The sequence below is a fragment of the Phoca vitulina genome, unplaced genomic scaffold (genome assembly GCF_004348235.1).
Source record: "Phoca vitulina isolate PV1807 unplaced genomic scaffold, GSC_HSeal_1.0 scaffold79, whole genome shotgun sequence".
Lineage (NCBI taxonomy): Eukaryota > Metazoa > Chordata > Mammalia > Carnivora > Phocidae > Phoca > Phoca vitulina.
The window spans coordinates 528,164-550,749 of NW_022589782.1; the positions used below are offsets into that span (position 1 = coordinate 528,164).

At 49.9% G+C, this 22,586-nt stretch overlaps 1 protein-coding gene across 13 annotated transcripts in view; it reads left to right on the forward strand.

Moving 5' to 3' along the window:
- The window catches only part of SUN1 (Sad1 and UNC84 domain containing 1), a 52,798-nt gene that overhangs the window by 24,526 nt on the left and 5,686 nt on the right, over nt 1-22,586 (forward strand). For 5 of the 13 annotated variants that reach the window (XM_032394070.1, XM_032394074.1, XM_032394076.1 and 2 more), the window contains 16 exons: nt 228-254; nt 367-564; nt 5,322-5,519; nt 6,075-6,158; nt 6,439-6,558; nt 7,743-7,841; nt 8,340-8,433; nt 9,201-9,259; nt 9,393-9,538; nt 9,949-10,188; nt 12,993-13,079; nt 14,289-14,332; nt 15,838-15,973; nt 17,287-17,541; nt 18,035-18,119; nt 20,630-20,745. In XM_032394070.1, coding sequence (XP_032249961.1) covers nt 228-254; nt 367-564; nt 5,322-5,519; nt 6,075-6,158; nt 6,439-6,558; nt 7,743-7,841; nt 8,340-8,433; nt 9,201-9,259; nt 9,393-9,538; nt 9,949-10,188; nt 12,993-13,079; nt 14,289-14,332; nt 15,838-15,973; nt 17,287-17,541; nt 18,035-18,119; nt 20,630-20,745 — 1,988 coding nt within the window. The remainder of the gene's footprint in view (nt 1-227; nt 255-366; nt 565-5,321; nt 5,520-6,074; nt 6,159-6,438; nt 6,559-7,742; nt 7,842-8,339; nt 8,434-9,200; nt 9,260-9,392; nt 9,539-9,948; nt 10,189-12,992; nt 13,080-14,288; nt 14,333-15,837; nt 15,974-17,286; nt 17,542-18,034; nt 18,120-20,629; nt 20,746-22,586) is intronic. The other 8 variants (XM_032394073.1, XM_032394077.1, XM_032394078.1 and 5 more) reach the window with 8 other exon arrangements.

The window sequence follows — 22,586 nt, forward strand, 5'->3', positions numbered from 1 at the left end:
GCAGGTGTGTGGAGGCGCTGTCTCCAGAGATGTGCTTCCGCCTTGAATCAGAAGATCATGCCTGTATATATCTGGAGGAGTTTCCATTAGTTGCAGGCATTTCAGGGAATAAATCTTGACCGTTGCCAAAATGCTGATTTATTAATCATTGTAACCTTTACTTTTTGTGTGTGTGGGCTTTGTTGTGATAATTCGAGCTCACGAGCTAACGTGTGTGTGTGTTTTAGGTCTTGACGATGATGGAGATTTTAAAGGTAACTATTTTAGTCCTTTTTTTCTACCCACTTTTCAAGATGGAAGTGTTTTTTTTTTAGGTATCTGTAGATTGTGATAAACTGGTTCCCTCTACTTTTTTGCAAACTTTAGGTGGAAATAAAGCTGCCACTCAGGGAAATGGGGACCTGGCAGCAGAAGCCACCAGGAGCAATGGCTACACGTGCAGCGACTGCCTCCTGCTGTCCGAGCGCAAGGACACGCTCACCGCTCACTCTGCGCCCCGTGGGCCGTCGCCGAGGCTGTACTCAAGGGACACGAGTCAGAAACCTGAGTCTGTCTCTTTGAAAGGTTAGAAAAAGATTTCCTGTCCAAACGCTTTTTATAAACCTGGTTTTATAGGCTTTTTGGCATCTGCACTGTTTCCTGTCATTGACTTGAACTCAAAATTGTCTGATAAAAGTTTAAGAAATGCACCAAAAATGAACTTTGTTCCTGTTCATCCTCTTTGAATTTACATTTTTTTTGTGGTTCGTAGTGTCTGAAGTTCTGTGAATTTGAGCTTTGGGTGAGCAGAGGCAGACCCCCTTCAGGGAAACCTGGTGGCAGCGTGTGGCCACTTTGTTTTCACATGAGGTCACGGACGCTCCCGTGAGTGGGAGGAACAGCTTGGTGGCGGTTTATGCCCGTGAGATGAGGAGCGTGTGGTCTCTGTGGTTATGTAAGAGTCCGTGAGCTTGGGGTTCCTCGGGAATGTGCGGTGCTGGGTGGGTGCTGGCAGCAGTCATTCACTGTGTGCCCGTGGCCCGTTCACCAGCCGCGGTGGGCTTCCAAGGCCGGGCTGCATCTGCTTGAACAGAAAGGCCCTCAGAGCGGGCCCTGGACCCACTGGGCCTGCCACAGCTTTTCCAAGCAGGCCTGGGGGGCACCCTCCTGGGCCGGGGGCTCGCTGCCTCTCCTCTTTGCCTGGGTGCCCTGGGAGAGCATAGCGACAGATCCCCGTCCAGGTTCCATTGCACGGCTGAGACGTCCCTGCTGGTTGGGGACTCACGCCTGTCCATGATTCCCTGCCCCGTGGTCACGGAGAGGCCAGGGAGCCCTGGCTTCCGAGTCTGCAGTCCCCAGTCTGTTTTAAGCCAAGTGCCGGTCTGCGTGGCTAGGCTCGAGAGCATACTCAGTCAGGTGGGCAGGGATCCAGAAGGGCAGACCTGTCATCTGTCTGTCACTGTGTTCCTGGCCGTGCCCTGCACATGAGGGCACTCAGTATTTTTCAAATGACTATTTTGACAAAATGAAGGATGGTAGTAGCAGGACTGAGAGTTCTTTCCATCTTAGTGTCTTATGCTTGTGGCTCAGGTTTCTGGGTTTGTGTACTTTGGGTTATTGACGTTGTTGGCATTAATGTATCAAAACAGGGAGGCAGGAGGGGGAGGTGGCAGAGTTGGTCCAAGGAATTCATTCCAACACCTTCTGGATTGTGGAAGCCAACGTCGCAGAGCACTCTCTAGTTCTCCCTGGCCTGCGCCCCAGCCCTGCAGTCCTGTTGCTCTCCACATCTTCTAGACCACCACACTGAGCTTTAGCTAGCTTAAGAAGCCCGATCGTAAGTGATGGAGCTGGGACCGACCCAGGCATCTGGCCTCCAGGGCGCTCTCCCTGAGATACTGTGCCACCTCCTGAGGGCTAACCGTCCGGGTGGAGCCTGGGAGCCAGGCCTGGCACCTGACTGAACTCCGTGCGACCATCAGACATGCCATGTATCTGGCTTTATTGAGGCTGCATTTTTGAAGCATGCCATCACCAAGAGGAGGAGAGTAAAAGCATGTTCCCCCAACCATAACCTCGTGCGGTATCTGTGCTCACAGACCAGTGAGCATGTGTAGAAACACTCGCTGCTTTCCTACAGCCCCGCACTCGCATCATGGTAAAGGTCATGTCTGTATTCCCGACAGCCAGCTGTCTTCATCCTGAGGCTGTGGATGGGGGTTGATGGCTTGAGCTCAGCTCAGATGGAAAAGTGGGTGTGGTTTTGGTAGTAGCCTCTGAAAGTCTTTTGTTTGAATTGGTCTTGAATGTTTTTGAGGGGAAAACAAGCTATATTTTTATCTGCTTTGGGCCTCTGCTTATCACCTTCCTTGCTCTTTTAAATTATAATAGTGATTATGACCAACACTAATTTAAAAACATCTGTTCCTAATTATTTGGGTAAAGCATTTATCAACATTTGGAGATCCCAGACATGCACAAGGAAGAAAATTAAAGTCTCCTGTAACCTAGCACCCAGAGGTGACCCCACTACGCGCTGGGTCCAGCCCGCTTGCTCCCGCGGTTGCCTGTGGAGACCATGCTGCGTGAACTGTCACGCTACCGCAGTTACTAAAAATATGTACAACTCTTCTCGAGCATGAGTTAGTAACACCCCACACATTTTCTGTCTGTGTTTTTGTTTTTACTTACTCTGGTTGTAAAATCTTGGAATGGTACAGATAAAAGAAGTTCCTTCCCTTGTCCTTCCCCATCCCCCTCTGGTCTCCCTTCTAGAGGGAACTGGTGCTAATAGTAAGAGATCATGGCGAATTCTTGTGCTTTTAAAATGAGCTAAAGTGCACATAACATAAAATTAACAGTTAATCATCTTAAAGTATACGATTCAGTGGCATTTTTAGTACATTCACAATGTGCGACTACCACCTCCATTTTGCTTTTGTGCACTATAGAAATACGCAGTTTGCTCAAACACTATCATGGTACGCATATGGCTTTGCAACTTCGTTTTATATGCCGATTCAGATGGACTTTATTCTTTCTGATTCTTACCTGATGTTGCATTTATGGTTATATCAAAATGTATTTAATCAGTGTCCCTTTAGATGGACATTCATGTTTTTTCTGTTGGTATGCATTAAAGATTTTATTAGAGCGAGCGAGCGCACTGGTGTACGCATGCATGAACAGGGGAGAGGCGGAGAGAGAGAGTCTCAAGCAGACTCTGCACTGAGCACAGAGCCTGACACAGGGCTCGATCTCACAACCTAAGCTGAAGTCAAGAGTCGGACGCTGAACCAACTGAGCCACCCAGGCGCCCCTCTGTTTGTATGCTTCTAGAAACAATGTTCTTTGGGTGTGTTTCCTTGTGTATATGTATTTGTATACATGGGCAGATCCTTCCCTAAAGGGTAGACAAATTAGAAGTAGAACAGATGCATTTGAGTTTACCGACCCACTTGAGCCGTGTGGTTTCTGAGTCCTAAACGTTTTGAGGTTCAGGGGAAGTGCAGCCTTGACAAAACATGAATTTCTGGCTCACATCAAAAAGACTTTTTAAAAGGCTTGGAAGCCTTTTCCTTGGGTCATGCACGCTCTACAGAGCAGGGTACCGATGGGGTGTCTGCACGCAGACAGACTTGGTTCCTGCGGGAAGCACGGAAAGCTGGGCCCTCAGGGCCTTCTCGGGCCTCCCAGGAGGCACCCAGGAAATCAGAGACGGAAAACAGAGTCTCCGTGTTCGCTCTCTTGCCTGTGGCAGCTCTTAACGTACACCTTCTGTTGGGGGGATTTATCTTAGGATAAGGGCAAAACCTTAGGATAGGTTTTGAAAAATTATCATTTATCTTGGTGGCTTAGACCAGCACGTGGCTTTCTGACCCAGCCTCAGGCTTTAGAGAAATCAGGACTTAGGTGCCTGCCTCCTTTGGGCGCGGCAGTGGACGCTGTGAGCAGCTGCGGCTTGAGCCCCACGCTGCCCGGACACGGCTGGGGGGCGGGGTGGGGGGCTGCCGCTCGCGCTCTTCCTGTGCTGGGCCGCTCCCGACGGCAGCCACTCTCCTGAAGAAACTGTAGCTAGCAATTAAATACTTAAAAAGCTGTTCCAGTCTGCAGCTCCTAAATAAATATCACTGCTGGGAGAAAAAAAAAGTTTTTGTGCAATTTCAATTTGAATAGATTCTTCCAATTGACTTCCCAAAAGACTGACCCAGATTGCTCTCCAGCGGTGGCAGTGTGAGGGTCCTCATTCCGTGTGCTCTTGCCAGTTCTTCATTTGTTCATGCTTTCACAATTTTTCCTGTTCCATGGGTGAAAAATGGAATTTCAGTGTTTTTGATTATCAGTGGAACAGACCACGTATTACCTCTTCATAAGCGTTTTCTATATTTCCGAAGCTTCACGGGAAGTTTTCAGTGCCATGTGAAAGATGGGCAGAGGCACAGTGGGAGACGCTTGGCGCTGATGCTGGGGGTGGGGGGAGGGGAGGCTAGCCGCGCTCCTCCAGGTGTTTTGGTACAGCGCTCCAAGTCACCAACAGGCTACTCAGTAGGCTCTTTGGAAAAAAAGAAAGAAAAGAAAAAACTCATTTCTTTAAAATCCCTCCCCCTCAGACTTCACCGGTTCCAGCTGGCCTCACGCCATACATTCTGAACTCACGCAGGGCTCCCCAAGCCAGGAGCGGGAGTGGACCAGTGTCAGAAGCACTCCCGGGTCTGCACTCCGTGGAGTAAAAATTCCTAGCAACTGTGGCTTGTAGAGGATCACCTTACACATTTCAGGCTAACACAGGAAAAGTTGTCGGGGATCCCGTGGTATCTTGAAGCTGCACTAACAACACGTAGCAGGAGACCCCCGGCTTCACTAACGGACCTGCTCCTTGCAGGTGCTCACGCCGGCGGCTTCTGTAGCGTCCCCTGTCGCAGATGCTGTGGCAGGCGTCTCTGAAGCTGCTGGGCGCGTCTGGGGGTCCTTTTCCAGGCAGGTGACAGAGGACAGTGGGTGGTGGTTGAGCGGTATCTGGCCTTTGGAGTGTATGTAGGCAGGACTGGGGTGCAGTCACCTCAGACGGGCTCTTCTGTGCAGGCTCGTCTGTGACCGAGCCTTGGCGTTCCGCTCTCCGACACGGGACTGCCGTGTGGCTCTGTCTCCATCAGGAGGTGACATGTGTCACGTGGGGCAGAGTGATGTTTGTCACACGGCTCTTCCCAAGTTGTCGTCTGCGATGGACGTGTGAAGGGTTGATTCTACTTTGCCCCAATGAGTAACTTGGCTGTCTGACTTTCCAGGGGGAGTAAATGTTGACTTTGTGGGAAGAAGTAACTGTGTTCACGGTTTTTCAATAGGCGGTGCCCCTGTCCACATGGATAGGATTTTGTGGCTGGCCAAGGACACTTCGTCATCCTTGTCATCATTCTTAGTTCAACTTTTTCGAATGGTTTTAATGAAGCTCAATTATGAATCAGAAAATTACAAATTGAAAAGTTATGAATCAAAAGATCGTGAATCAAAAAGCTATAAGTCAAAAAGCCATGAATCAAAAGGTATTTAAATCATTTTTTTCTCCTTTTTCCACCTAATAATACTTTCAAGGTGGAGAAAACACTGCCTTTCCAGCGTGGCGCTTCCTCCATGTTTCTCCTCTTGTGCTTTTACTAAGCAGACTTTCTTTTGGCGCTTTTCTGGGGTCTTCCTGCGCTGATGGAAGTTTTCATGCATTTGTACTGGTTCTGTTTTCTGGAAGGGGAGCAGCGTTTCAACATTTTTAAAGTCATTTTTTAAAAACTCAAGTTTTGATTCTTACTGTCTTCTTAAAGCAGAAACAATTTATTTGAATGGCGTTGAGAATGTCGTTGTTTACAGCCGTCTTTAAGCGGGCCTGTCTCTGTTCTGTGCTGCCTTGTTCAGCCAGTGGGGCTTTAACCTCTCTTCTCCCTAAGCCCAGCCCTACCGCCTGCCCCCCACCCCGCCCCCCCTTGCCTCGCCTGCACACGTAAGCCGGTGGGGGCTGGTCTTGCATGCTCTCTCTCTGACCGTGCGGCCCCGTCGGCGTCTGGGAAGCGTCTGAACTCTCTGAGCCTGTTTTGCGTGTATTGCAGCTCATTCCAGTCACTGTGGGACAGTGAATGTAGGAGGGCTTCTCAGAGAGGACGGCCACCTCAGTGTGAAAGGGGAGTCCTTGTGTAAGTATGGCGTCTCGGCGCGTGGGCTCGCGGGGCAGTGGTGGCAGCTCCCCGCAGGTGGCAATACGGGGCTGCGGACACAGACCAGACGCCCCCTCGCGCGTGCGGACTTGCCGAACCCTTAACAATAGACGGCAGGAGCCACCAGATTGCATTTGCTTTGATTTTTTCTTTTTTTGCGTAATTGAGTTTCCTAATTTTCTCAAACTGCCATTGTTGTGCACAGTTCCGGTTGACCAGGTTTGCATAGTAATCTGTCCAATTAACTGCTTGTCACCAGCACCCACAGGTGATGACTCTAGGAGGAGGGGGCTCCTTGAGACGCACACAGCCGTCCGCTTGCAGTCCTCGAGTCCAGAAGGGGTAGCAGGGGCCATTGGGCACATCTTTTCTTATGCAGGTTGTCGTTTGTACCTTTTTATTTTGTTTTTGTCATGTTCTTCACAAATGCTGTAGCTCCTTGTTTGTATTGGCAAGTCAAGTGCTTGTTAAAAACGGACAGGAATAATACCAACTTTAGCTTAAAATACAGAGAACGTCTCTCTTGAAAAGCTTCTTTGTAAATGTATTTAGTATAAGTTACATGTCTGAAAAGTAGCTTGCTTGAGGTGAAGTCAAAGGCTTATTAGAAAGGCTGGTCACGCTCCCACGGGGGAGTTGATCTGAAAAGAAGCTGCTTGTCCTGTCCGTGCCCGGTTGCTGGGACGCACAGCCTCGCTCCGGGGACTGCCGTGTCCTGAGCCTCTGCCGCACGGAGGCTTGCATGTGGAGTCAGAGAGTTTCCAATTCATACCTGTAAGTTTCTTGCCAAAGGGGCACCTTTGTTAGCTTTTTTTTTTTAAGTTGAGCTTCAAAAATAATGGTCTTTTAATTGGTAATAAAACAAAATGATAGATTAAAGAATCCCCTTAAACCATGTTTTTTCTCACATCGAGCATAGCGTCAGGAGTCTCAACGCACAAATGTTTATAGGAGCATATAACTTTCAGCAGGTACTCTTAAAAAAGTGAAACAAAATGGATTTCATAAGCAGTTTTCTGCCTTATATAATGTGTGATATTTGATACAAAATTTGTCTTATTCTGTCATCCAGTGGTACTACCATTTGTAATCCCAAAATACTTTTTCACTGGAAAATGTTAGCTTTTAGAATGGTCTTGGAGTAATGAGCCCTCCTGGTCTCACCTGGAGCTGACTGCTGGTGTCTGCCGAGTTTTATCTGCAAGTTGTGGTGGCACCAACTGAACACTGCACTGGGGGGTGGGGGGAAGCTATCCGCGGCCCCCCCCCCCCCCAGGGAATTTCACAGGGAGGTCTGCGTTTCACGTTTTAAGTATCTGCAGGAAGAAGTGAACAACCATTCAGCATGTAATAGAATTTCCTAAGTAAATTTCAGAGTCTTGCTTAGACTTAAAATGGTTGGTTGGTTTTTTTTCCCTGAGAAGAGACTCTGAGCTGACTTGAGGGAATTGTGGTAAGATGCATACGAGGGGGAGTTTGTTGCTGTATTGTTAAGTATGGAGAGTGGGTTTTCTGGTGTATGTTTTGAGTGTGCACCTCCCGCACACATGTCATCTGTCGCAGGTCACCTGTTGGTGCAGACGCTGCAAAGGATCGGTGCTTCCGGATGGTCTGTGTTGAAGACACTGTTGTCGGTTCTTTGGTTGGCCGTAGTAGCTCCAGGTGGTTATTTTGGCTTTCTCTGTTAGCATTCTCTACCAGGTCTTTGGGCAGTTAGGCACCTGCAATTACTGATTGATCCAGCCAAAGGGAAGTTTCATTTTAGGGATACATGCTTTGCTCCTTGATATAACATGTTTCATTCTTGATTACTTAGAAGTGCTAACATAGTGCTTTGGGTGCATGAGCGTTTCTTTGTTTCCCTGCTGTGGAAGTCCACCTGCTCCGTTGAACTGGAATGGAGAATGCATGGATTTGGTGTTTCCTCATTTGTAGCCTGTTTTGTGTATCAGCTTCGCTTTGTGTGCTTCTCGATGTTCCTGTGTTTGAGTACCTGGACACTCAATATGCATCATCCCTAACTTCATCTTCAGATACTTACACAATATTTGTTAGCAGATGTCCTTGTGCTTCTTGCTTGACCTTCACAAAAACAGTCCATTTAGGAGTTTGATTTTCCAAAGAACATTTCTTTAGAATGTTTGGTATTTTCTCTTTCAGGGAAGGCAGCCTCTGGAATATTCTGGTGGCTAGGGATTGGATGGTACCAGTTTGTTACTTTGATTTCTTGGCTGAATGTGTTTCTTCTTACAAGGTAAGGAAACCAGTATGTCAACTGAGTGTTTTTAAGAACTGACTTTGTGCTCATTGCAGGATATAATTTGATTTTTTTATAATGATTTAGCTTTTATTTACATTGTTTTTATAGTTTGGTATATTAATGTCTTGCCTTTTTTATATCACTTTATATTTTACAAAGTGTTTTCATATTTTTATGTAATTTTTCAAGCCATTCCTGTGAGAAAGGAAAGGCAGCTGTCATTCTTAAAATCACAGTGTATAGGAGTGAAGTGCCTTGTCATCGATTACACAGATCGGGAGGGGTGTGGTCAGGACTGGGAGAGAGGGTCTGGTTAACTCTGGGGCAGTTCACCCGGCCCCAGGTGAGCTTAGTGGGCCAGTAGCCAAGGTCCTTTAGTGCCCAGCATGGTGCCACGTGAATCAGTAGTGAATGTGTTTGATTGTTACTATGGGCCAGGGGACACTATTTTATAGAAGGGTCCCCTGTACGTGTATACACACCTTGTAGATAACACTGTAACTGCATTTCTGGGGCGCCTGGCCGGCTCGGTCAGAAGAGCACGTGACTCTTGATCTCAGGGTCTCGAGTTCGAGCCCCATGTTGGGTACGGAGCCTCCTTTAAAAAAAAACCAGCAACTGTAAATGCATTTCTAATACTGAGACTTTCATTTTAAAATAAGGGCATGGTTATTTTGTATAAAATTCCCCAGAGAGGTAAAATAGAATGGTGACCCTGACTTTTCTCATATCCAAGTTAAAATTTTTCTTTTTATTCCTAGGTGCCTTCGAAATATCTGCAAGTTTTTAATCTTGCTCATTCCGTTATTACTTTTACTAGGTAAGTAAACTTTGACTTAGTTCCGTGATGAGGATCTACACGCGAAGATGTAAATGAGGGCTAGAACTGAGCGTTTCAGTGCCTGTTTCACAGAGCGTTGTACACACATGCAGTTGGCTCTTGTCCCCTGCAGGTGCCGGTCTGTCCCTGTGCGGCCAGGGAGACTTCCTCTCAGGCCTGCCTGTGCTCAGCTGGACACGCATGTACGGAGCCCAGCGGGTGGACGGCCCCGAGAGCTCGGTCACACCTGACGCGTCTCACCTGAGCCAGCCACCGGAGGTAACCACACAGAAGCTCTCTTCTGTGGCATTCCCCATCTGTATTCCTCAGAGAAGAGGCCCCCTGGTTCAGACAATGTTGTTAAATGTCAAGTAAGCAAGGTTTATAGTTCCTTAGATGTTCTGAGACAGTTCAAGCGATGCATATGTAAGTAATCTCATTCAGTTAATTTTAATTTAAGAAAGAGTAATATGCATTACTTTGGAAAATATAGAAGGGCAGAAGAAAAGACAAGCCCCCATAGTCTGCCCTGTAAAGAAAATCCCTGAGGACGGACATGGTCCTGTCCTGTCGTTTAGCGTCTCCACACGCCTCGTGGGGCCGTTGTGCTGTGATTCTGTCCTCCGAGGTTATTTGGTGCCAGGCCTGACGACCCCTTTGTGCTGCTGGGCTTGCTCTCGCTGCTGTAGGTTGGCGACGGGGCTTCCCACTGGCATTGGATGAGCGAAGTGGAAAGGCAGATGACCTCGCTGTCTGGACAGTGTCGCAGGCACGACGAGAAGCTCAGAGAACTAGCCGCTGTGCTTCAGAAACTGCAGGCACAGGTGGACCAGATGGACGGCGACCGCGAGGGGACACTGTCCTTGATTCAGCGTGTGGTAGGGCAGCACTTACAGGAAATGGGTGCCGACAGACTGTCAGGCTCTCAGGTAATGTGGGTTCTCGAGGGTCTGTTTTCTTTTTAGGGGTGAAGGACAGGAGAGGCACCGCTGTGACAAGTGGGCGTGCTCTTCGGCTGTGGGGAGCAGTTGCTGAGGGCCAGGGTGGTTTCCTGGGGCTTGCCGGAGACCGGGAGCTGCAGCCCGGGGGACACCAGCAGAGTGGGTGCCCCGCGGGGGGCTGAGGGGTTGGGGCGGCGGGGATGGAGTCGCCGTGGGTGGCTTGTCTCGGGAGCCACAGGACCTGGTGCCCTGTCTGCGAGTTGTTCCTCACGCACATTTTACTTTGAAAATGGATTGAACATAATAATTCAGTGAAGTTTCACTGTCAGCTGTGATTTGATATGCATTTTGTATCAACACTGATTTGAAATGTTCAAATCTGTGATCTAGAAAATCTCATGATAATGAAGTTCAGAGGAGCTGCTATTCCATGTGGAACCCTGAACAAAAATGTCTTGTTTATTAGGTATTTTCAAGGAAAGAATTGTCAGTTTTCCCCAAAACTGATGTTTATTTTCATAAGTTCCAAAATGAGTATTTATTAAATATTTAGGTACTTTGGAATGAAATCTTTAACATGCGTGTTGCCCCTTGCCTCAACAGCCTGCTTCTCGTGTCTCTTGTCTCAGAGCCCCTCCCCCCCTCAGCTGTCTGCACCACAGTCCAGGAGGAACTCCCAACTCCCCTCCCTCACTGGTGCAGTCTGTCCCTGGCCTGGGGACCCCCAGCCTTCCCAGGGCCCTGCACAAAGCCTGGTCCCACTGTGCTCTTGAGCAAGCCTGACTCTTGTCCCTGGAGCCTCCACCTAGACTTGGCCCCAGGCCGAGAGTCCCCTGACCACCACCTCCCCCTCCCACCTTTCAAGTCACTGTCTTCTCACACCTGATAGTGAATGAATGACCCTTGACTCTGGTTTGGCCTGAGGCACATCAGTAGTTGTCATTGTAATGTGCTGATAGCAGTGGGACCCGAGGTGACAGGGAAGGCTTGCACTTTCTGTGCATAGCCCCAGGTGGCCACGCTTGGAGTTCCCGTATCTGCTGAAGGCACACTTGGCATCCTGCATTGATTCCTCAGTCTTTGCTGATTTTCAGTTTCTCGACCATAAAATTGAGATGATTTTGGTCAGATCCAGTTGACACAGTTATGATTGGTCTGTTCTTATTGGCCATTTAACAACTTTGTTAGATGGAAAGGTTGAACGGAACTTTGCTGGTTTTTGCAGACAAGATGGAACAGTAGGAAGGGTTGAAGCTCGTTTGTTTTAAAAACAAAACAGCTGGACTCTTGTAGGTGGCAGGTCATGAAATCTGTCCCCGTAGGCAGGACGTTTCCTGGGTGAGCATAGAGTCACGCCAGGAAATGTGTTGATATTCAGGAGCTTTTCTCAGCTGAGGCATTCTGAAATATTGTCACCACCACAGGGATGATATGACGGTGAAATCCTAAAACAAACCAACAGAAGTGGTGAGCTGGCAACCTTTAGTTATGTTGATTTCTTTCTCTTGCAGAGAAAAAAGATGACCATTCAAAAAAAAAACAACCAAGCATCAGTTTGTGTCGTGTTCTGTAAACTATCAAATCTTAGGCAGTCTGGGCTCACTTTAAAACTAGGTTCTAAATCAGATTAGCTAAGTACAGATTTATCCTATTCTTCTTACACCGTTCTCCAGTATTCACCTGTACGTAGGTGTGACCGTGATGCTAATCCTGACGCAGGGCAATCCCAGCTTGCTTCTGAAACGGCCCCACGCTCGTCTTACTCGTCTTACTCCTGCCGTCCCCTGGGGCTACCCACCCCGCACCCCCCAACGCTCCTCACTGTGCCGTCCAGCACACCACCAGCTGTGTGGGGCGGTGTGAAGCTAGTTTCTCAGCTGCGATGGCTACATGTGGCTGGTGGCCGCTGCAGTGGACAGCGAGAGTGGACCCTCTCATTCTGGCGTGGAGTTGGGTGGCAGGCAGAGACGGCGAGGAAGCTCACAGCTGCATTCGTGGATGCCCTTTCTGTGTGTCAGCGACCTGGGTTCATCTTTCCAGCTAGCCTGTGTCCTTGTGCTCTGGTTTATTTCATTTTTTAATCTTGTTTTTATATAAACTTCTATAAATTCAGTGTGGTTATAATTTGGAAGAGATGGGGTATAATTAACAAGTGAAACCTCCAATAATGAAAGTATCGAATTACTTTGTGTCTCTGTATCTTGTGGCGTGGGTCTCAGTCGCTCAGGGCGTGCGGTGCCCCCGTCCCTGCCGTCTGAGTGGATAGTTGGCAGTGACTTTTCGAGGGACTTTTGCTAGGGACTCTGACAGTTTTCGTGTTGTTCCACTTTCTAAGAATTGCTGAACAAATTGGTTGGGCGTAGCTTGAACGAACTAGTTTTTCAGCAGTTCCCTCGCTTCTCTGATGCATTTGTCACTGTCTTGTCTCACTTGGTAAGTCCCTTTAGTCACCTGGTAAACCGTGCTGTAGGGCCGTGCTCCAGTCGGGTCATTGCCGGAACCGCGTTGTGTGTTGCATGCTGCGTGTGAGCTCAGTGAGCGGGTCAGTGTCTTTCCTCGTAGCCCCTCTCCCCCCTTCCTCCCTCACACGGGGGCCGCCCACGTGGGTGTCTTCTGCTGAGCACAGGCGTGTGCGCTCTCTAGTGAGGGGTGGATGTGTGGACACTGAGGGGGCCCCCCCAGGACGGCAGGCCAGGCTGTGACCAGGTAGTCTCATGTTTGGGGTTCTGTGCAGAAGCAACTTCCAGGTCTTTTTGTCTATTGCTTAACTCCCACTTGTGTTCCTTTCCAAGACCGACGCCGTGACTTTCCACCAGGAGCACGAATTGCGCCTCTCAAACCTAGAAGATGTTCTTGGAAAACTGACAGAGAAGTCAGAGGTATGCATCTCGACCTTTCCTCAGCGAGAGAGCATCTGCATCCGTCTGTGTGCTTACGCTCCTCAGCCTGCGAGGAAAAATCTTTCTGACTGTTGCCTCTTGCCCCTGGGACCTCATTTTACTGCTTTCATGTTTCACAAGTGTTATTTTTTTCACGGACTCCAAGGCATCTTTTCAAGGGGGCCTGAGTCCTTGTTTCTCCTCAAGGTCACACAGCCTCCTGCAGAGTGACTTTGTAGAGCACGAATCTCTGACAGACAGCATTAATTTTCTGGTGGAAAAGCTTGTTATCAGATATCGGTGAAGCAGAGAGGGGGAGGCCGGGATGTTTGCACTGATCTGAGCCACAGAGACTGTGGCGCGCTCCGATTCGGGGTCCCTGGGCACGTTGGATGCAGGGGCAGACATAGCGCAGCCCTGGGGGTGTTGGGGCGGCTGCCCTGTTCCTGCACGTGGAACCAGGCGAGTTCCAGTCACCCACTGACTGCAGAATCCGTGGTATCCATGGGGAGGGGAGGGCTGGAGAAGGAAGCCAGAGGCCAGGAGCGTAGCCCTCGCTTCATTTTGTGCCATGGGGATTCTGACCTCGTTCAGCTGGAGTTTGAATGGAAGCGGCTCCCCGATGTGTGGCAGTGTCAGTCCCCCATCTCTGAACGGACCCTGTTCATGAGTCCTATCTCCATGTGTGAATCTGCCATGGCCTTGTCCTTCCCCATTCAAAAACGACTTCCAGAGGTGCTGGCAATGTTCTCCTTGGCCTAGGTGCTACATGCAGGAGCTGCTCATTTTGAAAATCTGTCAGGGTGTCCGTGTGATTTCTGCACCTCTCTGAATATATGTTGTATGTCTTCTAAAAGTTTACTTTGAGGAGCAGCTGGCTGGCTCAGTCGGAAGAGCATGTGACTCTTGATCTCGGGGTCGTGGGTTCAAGACCCATGCTGGGTGTAGAGATTACTTAAAAAACAAAATCTTAAAAAAAAAAAATGAATGGTATAATTCCTAAAACAAATAAACAACCCTTTACTTAAAAAAAATAAACATCTCTCACCTGCCAACCAGCAGGCAGGTCTGGGCTTTGAACTAAGGGGGAAAAAATTCACAGATAAATACATGTAGTTCCATATAGAAATATAATGTTAATCAAGTGTGTAATTTATGGAATGTTAGTATATAACTCTTGTTTAAACAGTTCTTTATCATACTTTTTAGGCCATCCGGAAGGAATTAGAACAGACCAAGCTGAGAACAGCTAGGTAGGATAATTTCAGATGAATTCATATCTTGTCTTGTGTGTTTTCTTGTAACGTGGAACCCAGCAATCATTCCCGAGGGGGCGCTGTGTGTACCACGAGTTACGGGCTTTCTGGTGGAATCACTCCCAGTGGTCTTTCTGGGTGGCCCTTGGCGCCACCTGAGGACAGAGAGACATACTGCCAGGGTGCTCTCGGAGCTGAGCCAGGGCCCTGGTGCAGGTGGACTTCTGTGTGTGAACTGTCAGCATCCCAGCAGCTGCTCAAGCGGGCAGGACGCTGGCCTTCCAGGACCGCCCGTGTGTGTGGCTCTGTGCCGCCCCCGAGCTGTTTTGTGGCCATCTAAATGGCCCTTTCCCTGATGGTGTCCTGGGGGTGTGGTATGTGGGCTGCTTTTGTTTGGCACCTCTGTCCATCCCCCTGAATTCTGCTAGAAGTATGGACTTTCCCTTTCCTCGACACTCTCAGGGCGCCTATCTTTTCCCACACCCTTCATTTTATCGACACAGGCTCTCTGCACCTCCCCCCCATGTGTGTCTAGATGGGACGCCTGTACCCTCCTGTTGCTCCAGGGATTCCTACAGCTCCGCTGGGGTGGGGGGGGACACCAGACAATGAGCTTTAAATAAGCACCTTCCCACCTCTGGCTCCTGTGTGTGTTATAGATCCCATATATCCTTCCCGAAGGACAGATTTGGGTGTGACTACATCTTACTCCCTTTCAGAACCTTTATTTCCGTAAAAAGGTGTGTTGATTTGCTGATATGTGGATCCTAAAAGGTTTATCCTGCAGTCTACTTTTCTGAGTAATGAATTATTGGTGTCTCACCAACTACACCAACTTACAAAAGAAATATCTTGCAATGTTTTACATCATAATGTATAATTCCTACATAAAATAGAATTATTAAACTCTGAAGCCATACATTTTTAATTCAGTTATCCATTCCATTAGCTTGAAAATTTTTTATTCAACTTTATGGTGATTATTGATAAATATTATCTCATTTCTGAAGTCTTTTTGTAGTTTTAGGGAGATAGACACAGGTATTTATTCAAAAGGTACAGGTATTAAATATGAAGTGGTTTTGAGAGCTTTCTGCTAGCACTGAAAGGGAGCTGCTGGTGACAGCATGTGTTAGACGCCCTGCCTGGGCACTTGGGCATATTTGTGTGTACACGCATGGACTGACACGGACGGGGTGCGTGTACATGCTGCGTGAACCGGCACGGGCGGGGTGCGTGTAGGCGCCGTGTGGACTGACGCGGATGGGGTGCGTGTAGGCGCTGCGGGTGTGGTGTGGACGGGGTCTCTTTGAGGTTTTGACTTGAAGCTGATAGTTGGTGTCCACCCTAAGGTGGGACAGGTGGAGGCGTGTGCAGTATTGACTGGTCTGGGGGTGGTGCTGGTCCCTCCTCCACGGTTCTATTGCCCGCGTTTACGTTACGCATGTGTGATTGGTGACACCTGATTCCTTTCCTCCTCCCTCCTCCCGTGGACTTGCCAGCGGAGTTGAGGAAGAGCAGCACCTCCTCTCCGTGGTGAAGCATCTGGACCTGGAACTGGGTCGGCTGAAATCTGAATTGTCCAGTTGGCAGCATTTGAAAACCAGCTGTGAAGAGGTCGATACCATCCAAGGAAAGGCAAGTTGTAAAATGTTTTCTCACAGAAAGGAAAAGAACACTTGAATTGAAGATTTAGGTTTATTAAGTTGATTTCAATTTTCTCTAGAACCTTTATTTTCTTATATATGAAGTTTTTAAACATCTAAGATAGAGTAGTTAATATTCAACTCTCCTGGCATTTCCTGTGATACGTTAACGCTTCAGTGTGCTTCTTTTTTCCACACTTTCTTTATGTACATACGGCCATGCGCCAGCACAGATTCGGGGGTCCGCCGTTCATGTGTCTTCAGCGCAGTGGAGTCACACTGCACTCTGCAGCTCTGCTTGGTGTGGTCACGTATCAGGCAGTGTCGGGCCCGTGCACCCTTATGCAAGAGAGGAAGTCCAGACCTTTGTAGCTGCGTGAAGATGAAAAAACAAACGTTTGAATGGCAGAAGTCATGGGTTGGGCAAAGGCAGATAGTAGATTGGGAAAAAGTATTTGCAATACAGGTGATAAACTTACTCCGCTCTGCAAAGAGCTCCTGAAGTTGCCAGGAAAGGAGACCGTGGGAACGTGGACAAAGCACGTGAGCAGGCCACTCAGTTCCACTAACTGGGTTTGCAAGAAGGAGAACAGTCGCCCCAGTGCTGACCTGGTGGCGTCGTGAATGCCTGCAGCCTTTTGGGGTGGGATGTCTTAGGGTACTACCAGTTACAGAGATGCATACTCTTGCAAGTAGCAGCCTCACTCTTGGGACTTCCCCAACAGAAGTGAAAGCCCTGGGCAGACAGGCCCGGGGAGGACGTAGCAGGGTGTCTATGGTAGGGGGTACCACAGAGCTCTGGGAGTGGCTGAGCTGGGCCGCCCTGCATTATTTCTCTGTGCATCTCTCGTGCCAAGCAAGAAGCGGAGGTGTGTAGAAATAACGTGCAAGGGCATTTCTAGCGTACGTGAAGTAACACTTTAGTTGTTGGCGTGACTGAGTCCTTACCAGACTGAGTTTGAGGACAAGGGGCTCCCCTGTCTCCACACCTGACCCACGGGGGCGCCCCGCTTGGTAAATGCCCTCTGAGGAACACACGCAGGAGCAGGCCGGCGAGGTGGACGGAGCCACTGTCCTTGGCTCTCTGGGTGCGCACTGCGCTTTTCTGTTCCTGTTCTCTGTAACGTATTCCAGCATTTTTGGAGAGGTTCTCAAATTGTAAAGGGGGAGAATTGTCGCATTTACATTATGGATATTTGAGAAGCTTTGTGATAGTTTCGAGGTGTTAAGGTGACAGAAGCGAAGTGTTGAGATGATTTTGTTAGAACAGTAACTTCATGTTCTGCTTGTGAATGGTTTTCCTAGGTAGATGCCCAGGTCCGAGAAACCATCAGACTCATGTTCTCGGACGGGGAGCAGGGCGGTTCTCTCGAATGGCTGCTACAGACGGTTTCTTCTCGGTTCGTAAGCAAGGACGACCTGCAGGTTTTATTACGGGATTTGGAGCTGCAGATCCTGAAGAACATTACACACTACATCTCTGTGACGAAGCAGGTTCCAGATTCTGAAACCGTAGTATCTGCTGCAAAGGAGGCAGGGATTTCTGGAATCACAGAAGCGGTAAGCGCACAGCGAGAAATGCAGTGCGTTTCGTAATGGAGCTGGTGACCTGGTTACTGAGCTGACAGATATGGGGGAATGCCAGAGGTGCTCAGCACGGCGTGGGGTGCGGGGAAGCTGCAGCTGCTGCGGCTGTTACCCAGCTGTGCACCTGGGTGGCCACACACCTTGTGAAATCACAGGACTTGCCCGGGAATACGGTGCCGGGCTGCCGTCCCAGACTCTAGTCCTTGCTTCGTCGTATTCTGTGGAACCCACGGGTTCTCCGGCTCATGATTGTCGTGGCTGTGTGTGAGAGCCCTGGGTGACAGGGCAACCCCGTCCCATGTCCACGTGTCGGCCCTTGTGCTGGGGCGCAGGACTGAACCCCCCGCCAAGCCTGTTATCCCCAAATGCAGTTAACTGAGAATGTATTCTTGATGGAAATGTCTGGCCTTCATTTCTGCGTTAACGCTGAGTCTTGTCTCCCCACTGTGCACTTGGCTGTGTCCAGCAAGCACGTGTCATTGTGAACAACGCCTTGAAGCTGTATTCCCAGGATAAGACTGGCATGGTGGACTTTGCTCTGGAGTCTGGCGGTGAGTAAACCCCTGGTTACCGAATACAGTGGTCACCTGTTGGCCCGCTGTGACCTGCCCCACTTCCACGCAGTCTGGAACCCGATGCCAAGAAAGAGCATCACTCCGGGTATGCCCCGCACGCTCTTGCTTTAGGGTCAGACAGCTTCTCCCGTGGAAGGGCTGCGTGTGGCTCTCACATCAGTTGGCATCAGCACAATCCCAGTTTGGGGGCTATGTCAGAGCTCGCTGCCACAGAAACACCGATTATGGGCTTGCGTGTGGTGAAGTGTGTTTAAGCGTAGAAGTGCCATAATGGATACGAGAGCAGCAGTTTTCAAACTGTTTCCCAGAGCGCTCAGTGACACGAAGATGTGTCCCTCCAGGCATTTAGTGAGCGATGGGTTTGTGCCTACTGCACGCAGGGACCGTCCCGGGTACCAGCAGCCCCGGCCCCGCAGGAGCCTTCCCTCCGTGGGGGAGATGGTGGCAGACAGAAAGCAGCCTGTGATACCCAGCCGTGAGGACGGCTCCTGAGTGAGCGGAGCGGTGGGGTGCTGCTTTTGTTCCACAGAGAAATGAAGGGGAACGTGGTGGCCCGTTAAGTCGGGGAAGTGGTGCGTGCAGCAGGCGCGCGGGCTCGGGACCCCGTCCTCAGGGCCAGGTGTATTTGAGCCATCACAGTGGTGGTCTAGTGAAGTGTCGTGGTCCACACGTCTTCTGTCACCTACCCCCTCAGCGACGTGTGGGACAGTGCCCCGGATCAAGCACGGGAGCATTTCTGTGAGGAAACAGGTGAAGGTGAAGACTCTGAGGGACGTCACGTCTGTTTGGGGAGGTTTGGGTGCCATCTGTGTCACCGAAAGTCTTGGTTTCCTGAGTTTTTAAATTTAGGACTTGCAGATCAACAGCTAGTGAACCAGCATTTTCTCTCAGAGAAAGGGAGGTTCTTCACGCACGGTAGCCCATGAAAGGGTCGAGAGCCCTTCAGGGTGACTTGGTTCACCCTCACCCGGCACTGCAGGCAGTCTGCGTGATGCCCCGGTCAGGAGCCTGGTCCCCTCAGGCCCCGCCCTGGCCCAGGGCCGCCGCTGCGTGCGAAGCCCCCCACATTCTCCCACGTTCTCCGGGCGTCCTCTGAACTGTCGTGTGCGTTATGTTCTATGGAGAATGACTTTTTTAGACTATTAAGTGATTTTAGTTAACATGTTTTTGAAATTCAGTATTTATGAAGAAACCATTTCAATTCAGAGAATTCAAGTGCTGTCTTAACCACTCAGCTGGGGCACTATTTTCTCAGGAGTATAACTAATCCTGACAGACTTGTATGTCATGTAGAATTTTGGTAATTTTGATGTTCAGTGCGTTACTCGGGGCATTCATTGACTCTTTGTAAGTTAAAAGAATATTTTTTATAGGGTCCATATTTAAGGATTTTTTTTTTAATGAGGGTAGAATGTTTAAAAAGGTAATCGAGAGGTTCAGAAGTTCAGGTCTGTTGATCAGCAAGGTCAACATCGCTTTGTCTTTTTGTGCAAATTCCCGGTTCTGCCTGCTCACGATCAGAGGAAGAGTCATCACGCGGCCCCCCCAACTTGGGAACCCCCATCTCTTCAAATACAAACTTCTCAGCAGCTTTTATCTGATTTTAGTTGTTTTTTTTTTTTTTTAAAGACTTTGACAGAGACACAGCGGGAAAGGGAACACAAGCAGGGGGAGTGGGAGAGGGAGAAGCAGGCTTCCCGCTGAGCAGGGAGCCCGATGCGGGGCTCGATCCCAGGACCCTGAGATCATGACCTGAGCCGAAGGCAGACGCTTAACGACTGAGCCACCCAGGCGCCCTAGCTTTTATTTTATATATATTTTTTTTTTTTTTTTTTTTTGAGAGTTTGTTGTTGTTTCTCACACCATCTTGTTTGGTTTGGCATCAGCACCGTGTCTGCCCTATTTCTTGTTGAGGGTCAAATTGGACATATTTTTAATGTTTTTGTTTTTTTTTTTTGAAGGAGGTATAATTTGCATAACCTAAACTTCACCCTGTTAAAGCATTATGATTCGGTGGTTTTTAGTGTATTCACTCCAGAATACACATTACCCCAAATAGAGCCATGGACCTGTTCTGTTAGCAGACGTGGCCCCCGCCCCCCGCCCCCCAAGCAGCCGCTGAGAGCGTCCCGTCGCTATGGCCTGTGGGTAGTGGGCCCTCTAACGACACACATGCCTGTCGGGGAACTCCAGTGCCTGTCGGAGTCGTTGCTCTTTCTTAGTGGAAGGCACGAGAGTTCATTCAGAGTCCCCTTTGCTAGAGCGGCGGACGGGGCTGCTGCTTTGGGAGGTGGCACCTGTGTCCTGAAGCAGCTGCAGACTTTAACCCCGAACTTGGAAAAGGTCAACATGAGCCTGGACTGTTCTTTGTAGAAGTTAAAAGCTTGAGAATGTTCGCCCCTTCCAGTGAATCCCTGCCGGATAAGGAGACTCCTTCCCAATGGGATCATTGCAGACTCTGAGGCAGCTCTGAACTCTGCTTTAAGGTGGGAGCATCCTGAGCACGCGCTGTTCTGAGACGTACGAGACCAAGACCGCGCTCATCAGCCTGTTTGGGATTCCGCTCTGGTACTTCTCCCAGTCCCCGCGCGTCGTGATCCAGGTGAGTCCTGATCTGGGTCCCCCCACCCCAACCATGACCCTGGTAGGAGCCAGGAGCCGCGTTGTGGCCGCTTTTACTGCAGCATCACGTACGTCCCTAAGGAAGGGTGCCGACCCAAGGGCTCAGCTCCATGGGTTCGCACAGAGCGACACCCCAGCACCGCCCCAGAGGGGGACCTCTGGTGCCCTCACTTGGGCTGTGCATCGTGCCCTTGTCCCTCTGGGTCATCCCTGCAGCGCGAGCCGCTGGTGCCCTGTTGCAGCCCAGGTGACGGCCGAGGGTGTTCCCTTGTGAGACAAGGTGGTGCTTCGTGGTCCGTGAGGAGGCAGAGCGGGTGGAGACCCCTCCCCTGCACCGCCGTGCGCCGCACACAGCACGCACCAGCTGACAGGGCTTCACGCTCTCTCTCCAGAGCCTCCGTGGGCTGCTCTTGGGGTGCACGGCCGCTTGTGCCTGGCTTGTGTTACACAGTTGGTCACCGAGACTGAGGAGGAAGAATTTAAATCGTCCCATGTTTGTTTCCTCTCGTAAAGTGCTGCCTTGTGTTACTTCTTTGAAGAAGTCCTTTTCTTCAAAACAAGAATTCACGAACTAATTCACAAACTAATCTGACCATGAAGTATCAGTAACTTAAGATTTCCATGCCCTGATGCTGTGGTGGTCCTTCTGTCATCCTTGGGAGCCCGGCTGGTGATGGGTGTGTGTGGGCAGCTTCCCTGCAGGCCTGAGCCCCTGCCAGGCGTACCCGGCCGTCTGTTGGGGCACCGTCGCTCCCCCGGCACCAGTTTGTGGCCGCTCACAGGATCCCTCAGGTGTTGCCTTGGCTGCCTCGGACAGCGCAGAGGGCTTGATGTTCTCGACATCCCCGCGATACCACACTGACACGGCATTGTGCCCGTTAGCCAGCTGGATCCGGTGGTCTGGAAGTAGCTGGCACTTCAGATGTTAGATGTATGTGAGCGAGGGAATGCTTTGTCAGGAGAATTCCCACAGGAACTGGAACTGGGAGGGAGGAATAGGAGAAACTGTTACCTGTAATGAGATTGGAGGAATAGGTGATTGCCTTTTTAGAAGTAAAGACAATTTTTATAGAATCTGGCAACGGCAGACACAGGATCCGCTCCTACTTCCGTGACTAAGCCGGGGTTGGGGGGGGACACACCTGAGATAGTGTCCCCCCGCCCTCCCAGGGCCCTACCTTTTTGTAGAGGGCACAGCCAGGGCTCACTGAATCGTGCCACCCCCTGGAACACACGCGAAGCCCAGCCTCCATGGTGCTGGGGAAGCTGTTCCCAGGCAGGGGACTCCTAGAGGCACTTTGCTGTCAACAGCACCCAGAGGGGTGCCAAAGGGACCTGCAGTGTCCCTGCAGTGCCGTGTGGGGACAGAGCATAATCCTTGAGGGCCCAGATCATTTTCACAGGGCAGGCAGAAAGGATGCGTAGATCAAGAACAAAAAGGGTACAGCAAGAATGAGTCCAAGCATAAGCACATGGTGGAGGGATCACCACACCCCTGCCCCTACCCCTCCCGTTCCACCTCACGGGCGGCTGCGCGCCATGCACTTGACTCGTGCGCTTGGCGTCTTCTGGTCAGCACAGCGCGTTCAGCTAAGGCCCTTGTCAGTAGGCATGATAGCTCCTCTTTTGCTATTAAAAGTCCTCTCCCAACAAAATATCCTCACGCCTGTCAATTTTGTATTTTTGCCAGTGTATCTTAGGCACGGCAGGGAATTGCTGGGTCAGAGGGTTGATGCGTAAGGAGCTCTTACGGATTTTGCCAAACGACACTCCTTGAAGGGGGTACGTTGTACGTACTGACCAGCAGTTAGTGTGCGTGGT